The following is a 20,935-nucleotide window of genomic DNA, read 5'->3' as shown; positions in this document are numbered from 1 at the left end:
CGAGCCAAAGCTTGTACAAAACAATGAATATCAGGAAGACTAGCAATCTTTCTGTGAAAAAGAACAGAAAGAGCAGAGATTTGACCTTTCAAGGAACTTGCAGACAAACCTTATCCAAACCATCCTGAAGAAACTGAAAAATTCTAGGAATTCCAAAAGAATGCCAAGAAAAATGATGAGAAAAACACCAAGAAATGAAAATCTTCCAGACTCGATAATATATCTTCCTAGATACAGTTTTACGAGCCTGTAACATAATATTAATCGCAGAGTCAGAGAAACCTCTATGATTGAGAATCAAGCGTTCAATCTTCATACCTTTAAATTTAAGGATTTGAGAACCTGATGGAAAAAAGGACCTTGCGATAGAAGGTCCAGTCTTAACGGAAGAGTCCACGGTTGGCAAGTGGCCATCCGGACAAGATCCGCATACCAAAACCTGTGAGGCCATGCTGGAGCCACCAGCAGAATAAACGAACGTTCCTTTAGAATCTTGGAAAAAGAACTATAGGCGGAAAGATATAAGCAGGATGATACTTCCAAGGAAGTGACAATGCATCCACTGCTTCCGCCTGAGGATCCCTGGATCTGGACAGATACATGGGAAGCTTCTTGTTTAGATGAGAAGCCATCAGATCTATTTCTGGAAGTCCCCATATTTGAACAATCTGAAGAAATACCTCTGGGTGAAGAAACCATTCGCCCGGATGTAGTGTTTGGCGACTGAGATAATCTGCTTCCCAATTGTCTATACCTGGGATATGAACCGCAGAAATTAGACAGGAGCTGGATTCCACCCATACAAGTATTCGAGAGACTTCTTTCATAGTCAGAGGACTGTGAGATCCTCCTTGATGATTGACATATGCCACGGTTGTGACATCGTCCGTCTAGAAACAAATGAACGACTCTCTCTTTAGAAGAGGCCACGACTGAAGAGCTCTGAAAATTGCACGGAGTTCCAAAAATGTTGATTGGTAATCTCACCTCCTGAGATTCCCAAACCCCTTGTGCTATCAGAAACCCCCATACAGCTCCCCAACCTGTCAGATTTGCATCTGTTGAGATCACAGTCTAGGTTGGAAGAACAAAAAAGAAGCCCCCTGAACTAAACGATGGTGATCTGTCCACCACGTCAGAGAGTGTCGAACAATCGGTTTTAAAGATATTAATTGAGATATCTTTGTATAATCCCTGCACCACTGGTTCAGCATACAGAGCTGAAGAGGTCGCATGTGAAAACGAGAAAAGGGAATCGCGTCCAATGCAGCAGTCATAAGACCTAGAATTTCCATGCATAAGGCTACCGAAGGGAATGATTGAGACTGAAGGTTTCGATAAGCTGAAACCAATTTCAGACGCCTCTTGTCCGTCAGAGACAGAATCAAGAACACTGAATCTATCAGGAAACCTAAAAAGGTTACCCTTGTCTGAGGAATCAAACGAACTTTTTGGTAAATTGATCCTCCAACCCTGTTGTTGAAGAAACAACACTTATAAAAGACTGGAAAGGTTCTTTCTAGAGAAAATGAGCAAAGGGAATTGAATCCAATGCTGTGGCCATAAGACCTAAAACTTCTATGCATATATAGCAACTGAAGGAAATAATAGAGACTAAAGGTACCGATAGACGGAACCCAATAACATTATCCCTTGTCTGATAGAGACAAGGACAGTGACACAAACTATCTGGAAACCTAAAAAAGGTGACCCTTGTGTGAGGAATCAAGAGCTTTAGAAAAGAAGATCCTCTAACTATGTCCTGAAGAGTAAGTGAATCATATGAGATTCCGCATCCTCAGAAAATAATCTGAATGAAAACAGAAAAATGAAAATATGCATTTATTGTATTTAATGAAAACAAATAATGCTATCAAAGACCATAAAAAGGCAAAATAGTTCGAATAAAACTCCAAAACCCGGTTCCTCAAAAGGAACTAGAAGAAATACCCCAGAAGATTCCAGGTCTGAGCAGCGCTTGAACCCCATGGGTGCCCAGCCATGCTTCAACAGTACCCAAAATATATAGGACAGAAACACAGTTAAAGAAAGTGTTAGCCTTGCTGGAATAAAATCAAAGAAATTTGGACAAAATAAATTTCAAAGAAGCCTTAACCTGCCCCTTACCAGCCAAGCTGGAATACGGCAGGTACATCGCAAAATTAGGGAGCTGATTTCGAACTCCAATTATAGACATGTTACTTGGGAAAGAACTCAGGAATTTGTTCCTTAATAAGAACAACCAAACTAGTATAAGCTTAAAGTTTTAGTCTTAGAACTCAACCTTGAAGCCCAGAGTAACAGTTAAGAATTGAATCCAATTATAAAACAAATAATTGATTATCTTAGAACAAAGGAAATATGGATTTTTTTTAAATTTTTTTTAAAAATCACAAAATTCTTCTAGCTAAAGACATAGATTAACCCTCATTTGCGAAAATATTCAATAAAATGAAGACACAAATGAAATTATTAGCATGATAGTCCAGTTTAAAGGACCAGCCAATACAGTGGACTTGCATAATCAATAAATGCAAAACAACAAGACAAATGCAACAGCACCTAGTCTAGTAAATGTTGTCCCTTTAACAATGCTAAAATAAATCATAATCTGATACTTGATCTTAAAGTAAACAGAGAAAATGAAGCAATTGCAATATCCAAATAAATCACAGGACCAAGAAAAGTACCTGAAACTAAATAATTTTCCATAAATAAGATACAACTATCTAAAGGAAAATAAATACTATTTTGCTATAGAAACAATAGCATAATTAGTAGAATTAGAGATAGCCCCAATAAATTGGAGAACCCTCCAAATTGAGTTTAACTGCTGGCAAAGAATATAGTTTAAAACCTTTGAAGAAGGAATAAAAGAAAATTCTCAGCCTATTCCATTCCCTAGTATAGGGAATTGGAAAGAAAACCTCTAAAGAAATAAATAGGCAGAAATAATGTCAGCTAGTCTTAAAGAACTAGTTACCTTAATATCCAAAATAATCAACACCTTTTCAACAAAGAACAAATGTACTTTAATAATTGAAAAATAATAAAAAGTAGATTTGTTAGTGTCAATATCTGATGAAGAAAATTTCTGAAAGAGAAAAAACATCATCAGAGAAGGATAAATCAGTATGTTGTTGGTCATTTGAAACTTCAATAATTAAAAAAGAAGTGAAAAAGACCTAAAAATTTTATTAGAAGGCACGAAGTCAGACAAAGCCTTTAACATAGAATCAGAAAAATATTTCTTATAAGTCTTCTAAATATTTCTTGTAAGAAAAGAAAATATATAAAGCATAAATACTAATGGATTCCGCATGTAAAAGTATAACATAATAACTTATTACAAACCATAGCTAAAGATAAACATTTATAACATTTAAAATAAATTAACTTAGCTTTGGTAGAACTGAAACTCAGTTAAGCGTTTTTCCAAAAGTGGCTTCTGATTCAGAATCCATTTGAGACATCTTGCAATATGTAATAGAAAAAACAACATATAAAGCAAAATTGATCAAATTCCTTAAATGACAGTTTCAGGAATGGGAAAAAAATGCCAATGAACAAGCTTCTAGCAACCAGAAGCAATAAATAATGAGACTTAAATATTGTGGAGACAACAAGGACGCTCTTAATTTTTTTATCGCCAAAAAAGCCGCCCACATTATTTGGCGCCTAAATGCTTTTGGCGCCAAAAATGGCGCCACATCCGGTAACGCCGACATCTTTTGGCGCAAAAACGTCAAAAAAATGACGGAACTTCAGGCGAAACGTATGACGCCGGAAATGACAAGAAAATTTTTGAAAAATGAAGCATTTTCAGCCCCCGCGAGCCTAACAGCCCACAGGAAAAAAAGTCAAATTTTAAGGTAAGAAAAATTTGAATTATTCATATGCATTATCCCAAATATGAAACTGACTGTCTGAAAATAAGGAACGTTGAACATCCTGAATCAAGGCAAATAAATGTTTAAACACAAATATTTAGAACTTTATATAAAAGTGCCCAACCATAGCTTAGAGTGTCACAGAAAATAAGACTTACTTACCCCAGGACACTCATCTACATGTAGTAGAAAGCCAAACCAGTACTGAAACGAGAATCAGTAGAGGTAATGGTATATATAAGAGTATATCGTCGATCTGAAAAGGGAGGTAAGAGATGAATCTCTACGACCGATAACAGAGAACCTATGAAATAGACCCCGTAGAAGGAGATCATTGAATTCAAATAGGCAATACTCTCCTCACATCCCTCTGACATTCACTGCACGCTGAGAGGAAAACCGGGCTCCAACCTGCTGCGGAGCGCATATCAACGTAGAATCTAGCACAAACTTACTTCACCACCTCCACAGGAGGCAAAGTTTGTAAAACTGATTTGTGGGTGTGGTGAGGGGTGTATTTATAGGCATTTTGAGGTTTGGGAAACTTTGCCCCTCCTGGTAGGAATGTATATCCCATACGTCACTAGCTCATGGACTCTTGCTAATTACATGAAAGAAAAGGTAGGGTAGATACTAGATCCTGTGTTGGCTTTAATTTAGTCTGATTCACATTTAGTTGTTACTAGGGATGGGCAAATGTTTCTAAAAATTCGAAATTTAAAACGAATTTTGATATATTCGTTCGAATCAAATTTCGAATGTTTATATAACATTCTAAAATTCTATTTTTGAATTTTCGTTTTTGAATTTTTCAATAAAATTAGAAAATATTTGTTCGAATAATAGAATGTTTAGCTATCTATTCATTCAATTTCAAAACGTAATATTCGAATTTGAATGTCACATTCGAAATTGAAAAATAGTATTTCTAGTCTAATACTGTGTTTTTTAAATGTAATATTCGAATGCGATATTCGATTCGAATGTGACATTCAAATTTGAAATAGTATTTCTAGTCTAATACTGTGTTTTATAAATGTAATATTCAAATTTGAATGTGATATTCGATTCAAATGTGACATTCAAATTCGAAATAGTATTTCTAGTCTACAATTGTGTTTTATAAATGTAATATTCGAATTTGAATGTGACATTCGAATTCGAATGTGACATTCAAAAACTGTAAATAACATTCGAAAATCGAATTTTTAAGAATATTCGTTCTTATCAACATTCTATTATGTAAATCGAATTTCTACAATAACATGCGTTCTAACATTCGAATTTGAATATAAACACATTCGCCCATCTCTAGTTGTTACACATATTCCCTGTGTTTTATAAATCTATTAAAGTTTATATTTGGTTATGGTTTCAGGGGACTTTGAGCAGATGGTTATTGGATACAAAATGCGGGAGTAATTTAAGTTGTTTGTATAACAGTTACTATCTTGTAATATGAGAAATCCGCTCTTTGTTGCAAATGCAGCCAACATAATATAGTCCGGCACAACAGCTTTTATATATACACCGGTTATTTAAGACAATATCTTTACTTAAGGATCTATTTTTAGATTTTATGTAATTAAACAATTTGCTTGAAGCATTTCTCTATGCCTCTATATATTAGCTGGTGAGCTTGTCAAGCTTTTGTTAGCGAGGTTGCTATCCGGAAAATTGTTGGCTGCTTCGCAATATATAGAATTCTCTGACCAATATTACTTAGATTAAAACTGGGGATAATATGTTGACAAATATGTTTATTGGTTTGTTATTTGTTTCCATGACAACTGGAGTGTATATAAACCTTTGACCTGGTAGCAATCAACTATGGTCTATGAGTACGGCATAATGTTGTGAGCCGAAACGTGTCAGAGCGACTGCTACACATGATCTATATAATATATTTTTTATGGAATACAAGTTTCTGCATTTTAAGCCTCCTGGATTGTTCTCTATTTTTTCTTTATCTTTACGTTTATCTTACTCTTGTAACTTATCATTTTTTATAAGTAAGACCTGCCATACAATACTGTATATCTCTTTTTACCTTGACAATAGAGCAAGGATTTAAAGGGACAGTAGTTAAAATACATAAGGTCCACAGCAACAATGTATCACTGGGGGCTACCTGAACATATGGTGAACCAATGAAAAAAAAGCATATGTGCATAGCCACCAATCACCAGCTAGGTCCCAGTAGCATATCGCTGACTTTTAAAGGATATGAAACAGTGCTCCTTTTAATAAAAAATAATTTAAATCAAAAGTAAACATAAAAATAAACAGATTGTGTTAAAAAAAAGCAAAATGAGCACATAAAAATCTCAGTGTAGCCACTAACTGTAGAAAGATAAGAGAGCTGTCATGATATAACTTATTTTATACTGTGGCTTCCTATCAAAATATTTTTTGCAGCTAATGCCCTCGACTGAGCATAGGCAAGAAACTGACGTCCTACCCTAGACCACAGTGAAAAATAGTGCACGTCTGTTAGCACATGCATCCTGTGCAGCCAGATCAAGTTAAGCATAAGCAGTTTTTTGCTATTCTTTATTGTATTTGTTCTTTACCACATATTCTGAAAGGCAGTTCAAGGTAATGACTATAACTGTAAATAAGAATTATAATGGCAGCACAAAAAAAAAGACAATCATTTTCAGTGATTGCACATACTCTGAAATTGGTTTTAGGAAGAGGTGGTACTTTTTAACACCTCTTCTGATAGGGAGTTCAAGGTACTGACTAATACAGTAAATAATAATGACAGCAAGAATCAGAAAATCAGAATATTAAAAAATAGACAGTAATTTTTTAATTGTAGTACATACTCTGCCTTTCGGAACAGGTCGTATGTGTACTTAAAGGGACAGTCTAGTATAAATTAAACTTTCATTATTCAGATAGGACTTTTAATTTTAATCAAATTTCCAATTTACTTTTATCATCAAATTTGCTTTTTTCTCTTGGTATTCTTAGTTTAAACTAAACCTAGGTAGGCTCATATGATAATTTCTAAGCCTTTTACAGGTATGTCTTGTAAGGTAATTACTGTGCCTTTAAATCAGACAATAAGGAGTGGAAATAGCCACAATTAAACAAGATACAATAAACTTACTCAGGAGAGGTTACAAGCAGGTGCTGAAACTGCTCTTGATTTATAACCTGTAAATTGCTATTGTTTATTTTTTAAACTTTTCAATTTACTTCTTTTATCTAATCTATTTCATTCTCTTGTTATCCTTTGTTTAAAAGCATAACTAGGGAGGCTCAGGGGCAGCAATGCATTATTGAGAACCAGTTGGGGATTGATGGCTAAACGTATGCTTATTTTCATAGGCATATCAGATGTCAACAGAGCTGTAATGCAATGCTCTAACACATTTGAGTATTTTCTTTTGTCACTTGTATATGCTTTTAAATAACCATTAAATATTTACTTTTATTACTGGAAACTTAACAGAAAAACCTTAAAGGAACAGTCTAGACAAAATTAAACGATTAAATGATTCATATATGGCATGCAACTTTCCAATTTTATCATCAAATTTGTTTTGTTCTGTTGGTATTCTTTGTTGAAAGCTAAACCTAGGTATGCTCATAGGCTGATTGTCCTTGAAGGCCTCCTCTAATCTAAGTGAATTTTGATAGTTTTTCAGTTAGATAACTTTGTGCTCACTCCTGTAGAGTAATGCAGGAGTCAGCACTGATTGACTAAAATGCAAACTTGTAAAAGCACTGAGATAAGGGGGCAGTCTGCAGTAGCTTAGATACAAGATAATCACATAGGTAAAAAAACATTAATATAACAGTGTTTGTTACGCAAAATAAGAAAGAGATTATCTTTTTTTAAAATAAAAATTTTGAAGTAGATTGTCCCCTTAAATGCCAGTTAAAGCATGGAGACTGTACAGTTTAGATGTGTGCTGCCAAACCAGGTAGTGTATCTGACAGTATAAGCACCAGACTCTGATTGATGGAAGTTAATGCATCACTTTCAAGTCCCTACAATAAAGGTTAGTAAACACTTCAGGGTAGATTTATTAAAGGGACAGGAAACCCCAACATTTTCTTTCATGGTTCAGATAGAACATACAATTTTAAACAACTTTCCAATTTACGTCTATTATTAAATTTGCTTAATTATCTTGTTATCCTTTGCTGAAGGAACAGCATCGCACTACTGGCAGCTAGCGGAACACATCTAGTTAGCCAATCACAAGAGACAAATGTGTGCAGGCACCAATCAGCAGTTAGCTCCCACTAATGTAGGATAAATGCATAATCTTTTTCAACAAGGGATACCAAGAGAATGAAGCACATATGAAAATATAATTGAATTTAAAAGTGTCTTTAAATTACATGTTCGGTCTGAATCATGCAAGTTTCATTTTGACTTTCCTATCCCTTTAAGCTGCAGTATTTTGGGCTATGTAGAGAAGGATCACATAAGTAAGTCTGCTGCCACATATGTAAGAAGCAGAACCTGCTTCTTTTTCCTCTCTGTCACCTCAGAAGTGGCAAGATCAAATACCCCGACACTGGCTCATTCAGGGTAATTGACCTTTCCTGTTCTAGCGCCAGAACAGGGTATGGCATTGCACAAGAAACCTCTTGCGCAATGTTAAATTTAACTGTGCAATGCAACTTTGCAAGTGGCGATTACAGATAGAAAAATTCACTACTTGAGAACCTGTCCATCTGCAGGGATAGTAAATCTACCACTTCATCTATTAAAGGAGTCAGTCACAATAATACCAGGATTATGATTGACTAGAAATTGGAACTCTGGTGGGTGTGGCTAAAAAACACATTGCTTCTAAAAGTTGTAAACTTGTTCACAGATAGTTTGCTTTTTTGCAGTGTAAATATGGAATCACTCATCTGAGAGCAAGGGAAGAAGTATTAAAGCGCAAGTGCCGTGGTGATGAAGTCCCATTGCCTATAATCTTTTTTATACCTTTTATACAAAGGTTAGAAGACTCCTCTTACCTTATAGTTTATAAAGCCAGCCATGGTTTTTATTTCCAGCATATTTGTTTCATGAGCTCTCAGTTCATGCACCAAATTATAGGCAGTCCTGTAATTTCTGAATGAAACAGAAAAGTACATTTGTAGAAAAAAAAAAGACCAAGATTATGAACAGACAGAATAAGATAATTTTTTGATTGTGAATTATTTTTAGAATGCTTTAAGAAGACAGAGTACATATTTAGTATTTTGATGAATCAAACAAACAGACAGCCTTTTAAAATGTATTAGGATTCAAAAAAGAAATTTAAAACGGTAGCATTAACAGCTTAACTGCTATACAATAAACAAATCACATAATTAAAACACAGTTAATTTCAAGTTATTAATATTCTACAAACAAATCTGTATACTGGATCTAGATTCCAAAAATGTATATACAATAGATAAATCACATATACAGACAGTGCACATAATTGTAAATACGATAAAAAAAAATATGCCAGAATACAAAAATAAAGCTAAAGAATCAATTTCACATACATTTTATACTCTGCAACTAGTATAACAAGTCATTGGAAACACAGTAAAGGGAAACCAATTTTAAGTATGCTACACTTACTTTAGGGCGTTCTGTGTATCTTGTTTTAGCTCACTGAAGAATGCTATCTTGAACTGATGCCGTACAAACAGGAGCTGTGAAACAGAACATAGCAATTGTAAACAACTTCCCTTGTGAGGATTCAGATTCATCAAAAAAGTCAAAGTAAATACATTTATGTAAATGTAAGATTTATAAACAAATAGAAAAAAAAAAAGTTATTAAGAGTTTTCATTATAAATACAACAAATCGGAATGATTGACAGCCCCCTCTTGCACGCAATTTGCTGAGAGCAAGCAGGGAGTGGTATTGTACAAGCAGTTGCATGTGCAATGTTAAATGTGGGCAGCGTACTGCTTCCCGCTTGCAGCAAGACTGGGCAGACGAGGGTAATAACAGCGAACCTTGTCTGCCCACCTGATAAAAAAAGCCCATACAATGAAAGAACAGCAATTATTAACAGGTCAGACTTAGTGCTGTTACAGTGGTCTAACTCAGGTTGAACAGAGAGTCTCTGTGGTTTATATAGTTCCTAAAGGTGAGTCGACTGACATGAGTTAGTGTCTTAGGTATTTTAGCACTAATCAAAACATTAATAAGAAATATTTAATCACAGACTTACCTGGTGTGTCGTTTTGTTTAAGAATTCTTTATGTGATTTCACTCTCCGGATTTCACTGTAGTAATAGGTTTGTGCATGTTCATAAAATGCATTCTCCAGTCTAATGAAGAAATGGTAAAGAAAAGAAAGCCATTAAAAACTATCAAAAAACCGTCTCATATTAACTTATAAAACAGTGTTCTTTATAAATTTGAAACGGTCACCCATGCAGATCCAACATTTTTAAAGGAAAATTAGTATATATAGTTATATAAAAGTGTAAAATGTTTTTCATACTCTTAATTAAAGAGTAAAATCTAAACTTTACAAATAGCTTGTTGACTTATGTAAAGGGACTGAACACTTTCTAGAGTTGATACATATCCACATACTGTTCATTTAGTTTGTTACAACACATGTTTTCTGACTATCTGTAATCTGCATTTTATGCCTGCAATGCAGTTTAACAAATGTATTTTATGATGCTTTAAAGTGAATGTCAATTTTGATGCTAAAGTGCCCGGTTTTTTAAAATTCGATTAAAAACAGGGGCACTTTAATTCATCAAAATTTACATTAAACTTACCTTTTAATCTTCACAGCAGCTCCAGCTTCCTCCGGTTGTTGCAAGTCATTTCTGACGTCAGAAATGATGGATAGGTCATCCTCCAATCACGACTTCCCTCCCCGGGGGAATCAGTGTCTGATTCAACGCCGTGATTGGAGGAAGCCAGATTCCTCATTTTAGACCCAGGAAGAGGCTTTGCGACGGGTGGAGGAAGCTGGAGCTGCTGTGAAGATTAAAAGGTTTTTCTCAACAGGAGTGAAATGTATAAATTTTGATGAATTAAAGTGCCCCTGTTTTTAATCAAATTTTTAAAAACTGGGCACTTTAGCATCAAAATTGACATTCACTGCTTAACCCTTTCCCACAGTTAGGACGTTCCATGCCGTCCTAACTGCGCTGAGCTTTAGCGCCGTTAGGTTGGCATGGAACGTCCTTGCCATTTAGCTGTACCGAAGCCAAAGGCACTTCCTGAATGGAATTGCGGCCTGGAGGGCGTGCCTAGCATCATATGCACTCCCACCTGACCCGATCCTATAATTGAAATCACATGATTTTATAGACAAATGACTCTCATCAGAAGGGGTTAAGGGGATAGAAAGATCAACATTGAAATGTGCACAATACACACACCACTGCCAACTCTCTGAGCTTGAATACTGGTGCACAGACCTTTCTATGCCTTAAAAGTTCACTTTTGTGTAAATCATTTTTATCAAAATTTTTGTGATACAGCATTGTACATACGATTAAACATAAATTTAACGAAAATAACAAATACATAAACAGGTTGTATCTTCTTTAGAGAGACAATAATGATATGTCTAGAATTCCCATCATATGAAACTACAAGTTTTGGGTATAAAGACAGGTAGGTTAAAAGTTCACTTTTAAATTCATTATACCATATCTTGGGAAGGGAGGAGAAGTGTACTGGGCCTGGCTGCAGCATTAACATGGCTGCCAGAATGTTACTAGCAATTGACAAAATGTCTGCCTTTTAAAATTTCAGTGGGTAATAAAAATGTTCCCCCTGAAAGTTTTTAATAGTAGATTTCACCGTTTCAAACACTTACACCACCTGAATTAACATTGTGTGCATTTTGGATGTATGTATGTATGTATTGGGTACTTGTAAAGCGCGGCTAATCACCCGTAAGGGTCTGAAGGCGCTGCTCATTCTATGGACCTCGGAAGGATAGAAGGCTGAGTGGACCTCGCCGGGGATCGAACCTGCATGCTGAGCTATCTGTCCGGCTTTTCTAAAACATAATATTGCATTCAAAATAGATAAATCTATCTTTAATTTGCAATAACACTCATTGTAATGTTATGATAATGCAAGCATTTCCCTTTTGTTTAATCTGGATGATTGCAGCCAACTCTTTTAAACAAAAGGTCATGAAACATCTGCCCAGAAGCGCCCTTACAAAACACAAAGGATACAAAGAAAAAAAGTAAATAACATCCTAGGACACTGATCTAAAGTTTGAAAGACCCTGACATGGACAGTATAAATGTAACGTGTGGGTAATTAAAGGACGTACTTTACCAACTGTATACAGTGTTCTCCCTAGGACCTATCCAGTTAGAATTTAAGCCAATATTTAGTTAAAATGATCTAATATTACATTTATTGTATGTGTGTTGCTGTATGTGTGTTGCACAAATAATTATTTAATCAATTGTGCAATTAATTTGTGCCGTTGATAGCTTAGGTAACATTTAGAAATAACCCCTACGCTACTGGGAATTTCAGACAAAAACTTGGCCAAAATACTGGCGAATTCTTAGCATTTCTGCTATCACTACATTTAAACTTTTTTTTTTTTTACCTTTCGACCAAGCGATAAAGACAAGCACACTGGTACGTCTCCTATATGAAACCGCTATAATACTGAACGGTTACTTGGAGTTCCGGATTCAAAAGTTCCCCTTGACTAAAATCGGTGCATTGCGCATGCGCTAAACACGGGAACGTGGAGGATAGAAAAGTTACTACAATCACAGGCAGATGACGATGCTGATGACTAAATAGGGCAGGGGGCAGGCGGACATTTTAAATTTGTAAATAATAATCGTTTGCCACTTTATATGTATCACTTAGAACCAAATTTGGGTTGACTGTCCCTTCAAAAAGATAGATAATCCTCTTATTACCCATTCCTCAGTTATACATAACCAACACTGTTATATTAATATACTTTTTACCTTTATGATTACCTGTATCTAAGCCCCTGCACACTGCCCCTTATCACAGTGCTTTTTACAATCTTGCATTTTAGCCAATCAATGATGGTTTTTGTGAAACCATTATTCCCCTTAGAAGATAACACAATGTTATGTATATGGCACACCTGGACTAGCACTGTCTGGCTGTTGTGCAAGATTTAAAAAGCTGATAAAAAGCACTCAGATAAGGGGCGGCCTGCAGGGGCTAAGAAACAGGCAAACTTAGAGGTTATAAAGTATATTAATATAACAATGTTGTTTATGCAAAGCTGGGGAACGGGTAAGTAAAGGTATTATCTATTTTTTTAAACAATAAAAAAAAATCAAGTAGACTGTCCCTTTAACTTGTGGTATGCAAGGTCACATTAATAAGCCTGACACACAAGAGCTCCAAAGCAGCCTCCACTGTTAAATTAATGGAACCCATTGTTAAATTTAAACAACATCATATATAAATGTATAAAGTTATATAGCTCTACAATATAAAACAGATACTGTGACAGATACAGCATAAAGTTCCAGTGCCTATGATGCTTATAATGTATAATATTACAGAAACTGTCAAATGAAACATACTACATCAGGAAATATCACATACCTTATTATGTAGCCAACCAGGTGGTCAGTGTGTGGCAGAACAAACAGCGATTTTCCTGAGAGGTCACAGGCATTGCACAGTGCAGAGGCTCGTTCTGAGGCAATCACGTCCTCACCTGTGCACAAGGAAAACAAATTATACAAGTCTCTTTATATGTTTAATTCTGTTCTCTCAATGTGTTTCACCTCTTCATCACTCTATGTCACACACTACTCTCCCACTACTCAAGCACCTCTTTAGAGAGCTGTATCATATTAGTAGGTACCTGGCGGTAGAGGCGTCTTCTTCTGGATGAGAACTACAGCGACTTTTGTGTTTCGGCCTAGCAAGCTCTGCCTGTAAAAGGAACACAACCAAAGTTACATATTTCTCCATCCCTCCCTTGTGTGAGCTGTAAGGGTGTTTTATGCTGCATATTCCATGCATACTAGTGCAAAACAATAGCTTCAGTACACGTATACGGCTTATGTTCTAAATATTTATCATAGTTACGCAGAGACTCTTCTTACTGCTAATACCAACATTACCAAATATTTCTTAAATACATATCTATATTTAAACAATAAATAGATAAGAGGGAGAGAGACACTCAACTGAGAAGAAACACAAGCTGGAAAATACTTGTTTGTTTCACAGGCCAATGACACTCAGTGTGCAGTCGCTTGTAGCTCCTTCCACAAATAAACATCCTGCGGCATTTAATCTGATCAAATCTATATAGAATTTAATCTGATCCTACCAAAAAGACAGTCCAGCTCCAAAATACCAGGTCATTCTCCAATGAATGAGAGAAAGCAACAAAATCTTGGTGTATGTTTCAGGCTCTCTCCAAATCTGCTTTCTTTTTTTTAATTTACCAAACATATACTGTATATGGTATAAAAAAAAAAGTTACCATAAAGCTGCTTACACATTTATTGAAACTGATTGACAATGTCTTTTGGGGCACAATTCAAAAGCAAGGATCAATTGTTTTTTTTTTTGTTTTTTTTAAATATTTATTTATAACAAGTAGTGTACAGTACATTCAAGGAAATATCGTAACAACAAATAATAATACATTTCTTGTTCTGCGCCACGCAGGGCCATTAATACTGAAAACAAAATATGAAAGAAACATAACTTTTCTTTTCTTTTTCCTTTCCTTTCCCTTCCCTTATTTTCCTCCCTTTTTGCGCCAAACAGGGCCATCAATACCATTTCAAACAAAAAATGATCCTTTATCATAGCCCTGCCTACTTTATGTACACTATTTTTTATATTTTAAACACATACCACATCACACACACTCCATACACACAGAAAGAAAAAAAAAAAAAAAGAAAAAAAAAAAAAAAGAAAGGGACCCCCACCAGGGAGTCTACTTATATGTCAGTTATATAAACCTAATTTAAATGGCTCCAGCCCTAACCTCCCCCCACTGGTAAGGTATCCTCTCTTCCGCCACCAGAGTTAAAAAGGATACTAGATTTTTTACTGGGGCAATAAATTGCCTTTGCATATCTAATGGCCATTCCAGGAGTACTTTTAACCATTTATTGAAATATTTCCTAAGCTTTGTTTCCGTCCTTAAATTATTGTCATAGAGTTCTATTCTCATCTGCAAACACATTAAATTAATACACTCCCCTAACAAAGGGGCTCTTGTTTTTTTCCAGTTCCTAACTATTAAATTCCGAGCTAACATTATACCAGTATTAATTAACTGACTCTCTCCTGGTTCTAGCCGAGCTTGATACAACAGAAAAACTATGAATGGAGTAAATTCAATTCGTGACCCTACGTATTTATTCAACCAATAGTTTACCTTAGCCCAAAATTGTCTGATTTTAGGACATGTCTAGAGACAATGTAATAGGTCTGCTCTCCTTGCACTACACTTATAACATGTAATGTTCAAATCTGCACTCGCCCATTTATTTAACCTATCCGGCGTTAAATAGTAATTATTGATAATTCTCCAATGAGTCTCCCTCCAACTAATGACAGTCGTCGCAGACATACTTAAATCAATACTTTTCACTACCTCATCTTCCTGAACATTTGGGATATATTTTTGAAGTTTCTGTGTAATAAGCCTGATATGTTTAGACCCTAGTCTATCAAATAGAATATTGTACCAAAACGTTAATGATCTAATACCTGCTTTATACAAGGTAAGTCCTGCCTCCATTTCTTGTAAATCCCAACCTGACTCACTTGATTGAGAAAATGCTGTCATGAAGCTTCTAGTTTGCAGAAAAGCGTGAAAATTCTTTTGAGGTAGCTGAAATTTTTTGGCTATGTCACCGTATGATTGTACTTTATTTGTACCAGTTATCAGAAGTTGTGCAAAATATCGAATTCCTTTTACATACCATTCTCTAAAAACTATATTATCTTGTCCTGGCGAAAACTCCGGAGTGCCAATAATTGGTAAGTATCTAGATCTTCTATAATCCACTCCCCATTAGATTACAATATTTTTGCCAAGCCAAAATAATATTCGAAATTGTTGAAAGTTGTTTAATGTTCTCTGGTAGTTTTACATAGGTATGATGCAGAGCCGATTTTAAATTGAAAGGTCTTATTAGTTCTGTTTCTAAGTCATAGTAGGTAATATAATGCGTCTCGAGCAGCCAATCCAATCCATATTTTATCATTGCTATCCAATTATAGTAGCGTAGGTTTGGTAAAGCCATGCCTCCATATTTTTTAGGTACGGGTAATCTATCTAGAGCTATCCGAGGTCTCATCTTCCCCCAAATAAATTTGGTACATGCCTTGTTAAATTTAACAATGTCTTGTCTTGTAATGAATAAAGGTATGTTTTGAAGTAAAAACAATAGACGCGGAAAAATAATTGTCTTGATAAGCATAATTTTGGCCGACAATGAGAGAAAGTATAAATTCCATCTCTGTAGCTCAGCATGGAACTATTTTTATTTTTATTGATCCATAGTATTTCTGACTTCTGTATATTTACTTTATAACCTGTAAACTTACTAAACTGGTTGATAATCTCTAAACTTATTGGGATACTTAACCTAGAATTGCTGAGAAAAAGAATAACATCATCCGCATAAAGTGAAATAACTATCTTGTGGCCTCCTACCTTAATGCCTTCCAACCTCTCCCTAAAGTGAATTGCCAAGGGCTCTAGTGCAATATTAAATAGAAGTGGGGATAATGGACATCCCTGCCTGGTACCTTTTTGCATGATAATGTATGGTGTAAATCTCCCATTTACTAACACTTGCGATCTTGGCGATTTATATATCAGTTTCACCAGACTTACTAAATTGCCCGAGAACCCAAACTGTAGTAGGGAGGACGTCAAGTGGTCCCAAATTATTGAATCAAACGCCTTCTCCGCGTCTATTGTAACTAAGGCATGATCAACTTCATTATATTTTCCTGTTCTGTATAATTTATTATGGTAATGCTCAATTGTTAGTAGTACCCTACGTATATTCCTCGCTACATTCCTACCTGGCATGAAACCCGTCTGATCAGGGTGAATTATATCTCCAATCAGTTTTTTCAACCTCTCAGCGACAATATTCATAAGTAGCTTATAATCGTTATTGAGTAGAGATATGGGTCTATAAGAACCCATGTCCTCTAATGGTTTACCCTTTTTGTGAATCAGTGTAATTACTGAATCCGTAAAATATAAAGATTTCATTTTATTTTGAAAAAAATATAGATTAAATAGGTCAGTTAAAATATCGGCTATGTCTGTTTTTAATATTCTGTACCACTCTGTCGCAAGCCCATCTGGGCCGGGGGCTTTCCCAGTCTTTATTCTATCAATAGCACATTTAACTTCCTCAACATACATTGGTAGATTCAATTGCGCTAATTTCTCACTATCGATCTTTGGAAGTTTAGTCTTACCCCAAAAGGTCTCTTTTGCTTTGACATCTAAATCCCCAAGGGCATAAATATTCCGATAATATTTAAAGAAGGCGTCCCGGATTTCATGTGATTTAGTGTAGACTTTATTCTCCTGTCTAATCGACATAATCATGTTTTTATTTTTCCTAAAATTTCTAATTTTAGTCAGGTTTTTGGCAGATATACCCTGCGGACCCTGCCAATAATGCCTATTCTTAATATCCTCCATTACCCATTTATTGTTCATGAAATGGTCTCGTTCTTCTCTAGCCTTTCTATATTTATCCCATGATAGTCTATCTGCCTTTAAAATATATTTTCGATAAGTGTTCTTCAATTGGTTTGCCAATTGCAGTTCCCTACTAGCCATCTTTCTTTTCATTCTTATCATGTATTGTTTAATTTCACCTCTCAAGACCGCTTTACCTGCTTCCCAAAAAATTTCTGTCTTATTCCTGTATGTATTATTTAATTCAGAATATTCTCGCCATCTATGTGTGAGCCAGTTACAAAAACCCAGATTATTAATCATATAGCCAGGGAATCTAAAGGTATTCCTATTTAATGTCTCTTGAACATTTAAATTTACTTTTAACGTTATAATGGCATGGTCCGATAGACTAAACTCTGATATATCAGATTCTAAATCTAATTTTAATATGCTTTCATCTATAAGAAACATATCTATTCTGGAGAAATTCTTATGTGATTTGGACTCACACGAGTATTCTTTTATGTCCGGATGTTGAACTCTCCAAATATCTTTTAACTTTAAAGTTTTGCCCAGCTCTCTGAAAAAACTTGCCTCTCTTGCATACTTCCCTATAGTTTTCTTGTGCAGCAACCTATCTATCTCTGGATATAGGGCAATATTAAAGTCCCCTGCTAATATCAAATTTTGCCCTAAATATGGAACTAATTTATTTTTAATATTCATCCAAAATCCTCTATCCAGTTCGTTTGGCCCATACACATTACATATTGTCCAGATTTTGGCATCGATCTTGATTTGTAGGATTATATACCTATCTGCTAAATCAGCATCAACACTTATTATGTCATACGTTAAATTTTTACCAATCAAAATGGCTACACCTCGCTTTCTTGATACGCAAGGAGTGGCTAAAATTTCAGCCACCCATCTTGCCCTTAATTTTGGAATCTCATCTGCCTTTAGATGCAACTCCTGTAGGAGGACTATATCAGGGTTATATTTTTTAAGGGTTTTTAAAATATTTTTACGTTTTATTGGGGACGTAACTCCTCCAATATTCCAAGATAAAAAGTTTAGATTTGTGCTCATTTAATTAGACAAATTGACATTTTTACACCAGATACTAACCTCATAATAAAAACAAACAAAACAAAACAAAAGAAAGAGAAGAGAGGGGGAGAAAAAAAAAAAAACCCCCACGACATTCCACACTCACACCACGAACAGCAACCTTGCCATTCTTCCTCGCATAACCATCATCTTCCATAGCCGTATTTGTTCATGCACCACTTAAAAGTATACTCAAAGGAAATATTTCAAGATTGTACATTTTTTTTGCGACAAAAAGCCTTGGCTTCACTTGGTGTATTTAAAACTACCTGTCCTTCATCGGTTTCTACTACTAACTTAGCAGGATACTTTAAGATAGCTTTCATTCCAGCTTTTATACATTCAGAACAGTAAGGAGACATTTCTTTCCTTTTTGCAGACATATCTGCCGAAAAGTCCTGAAACAAAAGAACCTTTTTACCTTCAATTATTAATGGACTTGCCTTTCTATACTGCCTTAATAATGATACCTTGTCTTGAAAATTTAAGTAACGGATCATAATCATTCTCGGGCGATTTCTATTATCTGCCTCTGTTCTGTAAGGCCCCACACGATGTGCTCTTTCTACTTCTATTTTCCCTTCCTGTACTGGCAAATTTATCAATTTTGGGAGGGTAACTGATGCAAACTGTATGAGATCTACATATTCAGGTGTTTCTGGAACTCCAACTACCCTTACGTTGTTCCTCCTCGACCTGTCTTCTAAATCCTCTATCTTGGACTGTAATAGCTTAATAGTATTCGAAAGTTTCTGGTTAACATCTTCCTGATTAGTATGCAGATCCTCCAGATCTGATACTCGTGATTCAACTTCTGTTAGCCTACTAGAAAATTGCCTAACTTCTACAGTGAGACCTACAATCTCCTTTTTTATCCCTTCAAACTGGGGCAATATTAGGTCCACTATCTGATTGTTAGTTAGTTGTGCCTCTACGACTTTTCCCATATCTTGTGGAGAAGAAGGGGTTGTCTCTCCTAATGGGTCTTGTGTCAATTTATTCGCCTTTTTGTCTCTCCTAGACGACATAGCTGGTGACCTGGATTTCACATTTGTTATATATTTTTCCATTAAGATCTGGGGGTTTTACTAAGCCCAGAAATGTGCCTTGTTGTGTATATATATATATAGAAACCACTACACAAAAAAAAAAATCCCTACCACCTTATATTACTGTCTTGTCTGCTTCCCCTCAACTATTAAGTGCCAAACTCATGTGTTACAGAGAAGAAAAAAAAAAGTGCAAAAAAAAAAGTGCAAGAAAAAAACAAAAAAACGAGGATTACAAATTATACATTTTGTTCCCAGATCCGCTACAGCAATGTTACCTCAACACACACCTTTTATATTTTCTGCTTCCTTTTCCTTCCCCACACCTGGCCTTAACCTATAAATTTAGTCTCTTATTTTAGCCTGGAGTACACAGAGATCTTTTATTTTAACACCTGTACTTTTACTTTACTGCAATAATAGGAGTCAGGCAAAACGTAATATCTACCTAGCTATCTTTATCTAACCAACTTTAGAAATCCCTTATTAAGATACTCTGTAGGTAGGGAAAACTTCAAATATTGCAGTGTTACACAGTACTGATCCCCAACTTCAATGTACCTGATATACTCTTTAAGTAATGTACAATCAGCAATATTACAGTATCAAACAGTATTTGTCCCCCTTTCAGTGATCCCTAAATGATACATTTATTAACAAAAAGAAGTAGAAATTTCAATATTCCCTCACTAGCATGCTCTCACAATAAGAAAAAACAGCCAGTATTGCTATGTGGGGAACTTCTAGATCATTTATAACTTTATATCTGTATAGTCCACATAAGAACTTTCTCCCTTTTGCCTGCAGGCAAAGATCCTTATCGACTTTTAACTGATGTTAGTCCATCCAATCTTTAGAGACAGTCTCCAAAAAGGCCTATTACAGCCAAAAAAAAAAGAGTCAACTTTCAACCATACTTTGCATGCAACTTTACTGTGGTATACCAGGCCAAAACAACTCCTTTTCAGTGTACAACAGACAGCAATCAAAGTTACATCCCAGATAATAGAAGATTCACTGGAGCTTATGTTTGCTGAGACGTGTTTCAAATTTACACATAAAAAAAAGAAAGTATCTCTATCTTTCCAGCTTATCTCTCTGCGTGGTCCACTCTGAGGATGAGGACAAACAAGCTGTACAATGTTACTGGGTAGTCTAGTTATACCGCAAACATCATAAACTTCAACTTGGTTTCTGCTGACATTTTAAAGTCTCTACTGCCAC

At 35.4% G+C, this 20,935-nt stretch overlaps 1 protein-coding gene across 1 annotated transcript in view; it reads right to left on the bottom strand.

Annotated features, from left to right (window-relative positions):
• TRAPPC11 (trafficking protein particle complex subunit 11) overlaps window positions 1-20,935 on the bottom strand; it is a 157,681-nt gene that overhangs the window by 126,634 nt on the left and 10,112 nt on the right. Inside the window, exons 4-8 of the mRNA XM_053703866.1 lie at window positions 13,725-13,795; window positions 13,460-13,574; window positions 10,086-10,185; window positions 9,484-9,557; window positions 8,883-8,979 (exon numbers count right to left, since the gene is read on the bottom strand). Coding sequence (XP_053559841.1) covers window positions 8,883-8,979; window positions 9,484-9,557; window positions 10,086-10,185; window positions 13,460-13,574; window positions 13,725-13,795 — 457 coding nt within the window. The remainder of the gene's footprint in view (window positions 1-8,882; window positions 8,980-9,483; window positions 9,558-10,085; window positions 10,186-13,459; window positions 13,575-13,724; window positions 13,796-20,935) is intronic.

The sequence above is a fragment of the Bombina bombina genome, chromosome 2, assembly GCF_027579735.1.
Source record: "Bombina bombina isolate aBomBom1 chromosome 2, aBomBom1.pri, whole genome shotgun sequence".
Lineage (NCBI taxonomy): Eukaryota > Metazoa > Chordata > Amphibia > Anura > Bombinatoridae > Bombina > Bombina bombina.
The sequence above is the reverse complement of the archived record's forward strand: the minus strand, read 5'-3'. Positions and strand labels throughout refer to the sequence as shown.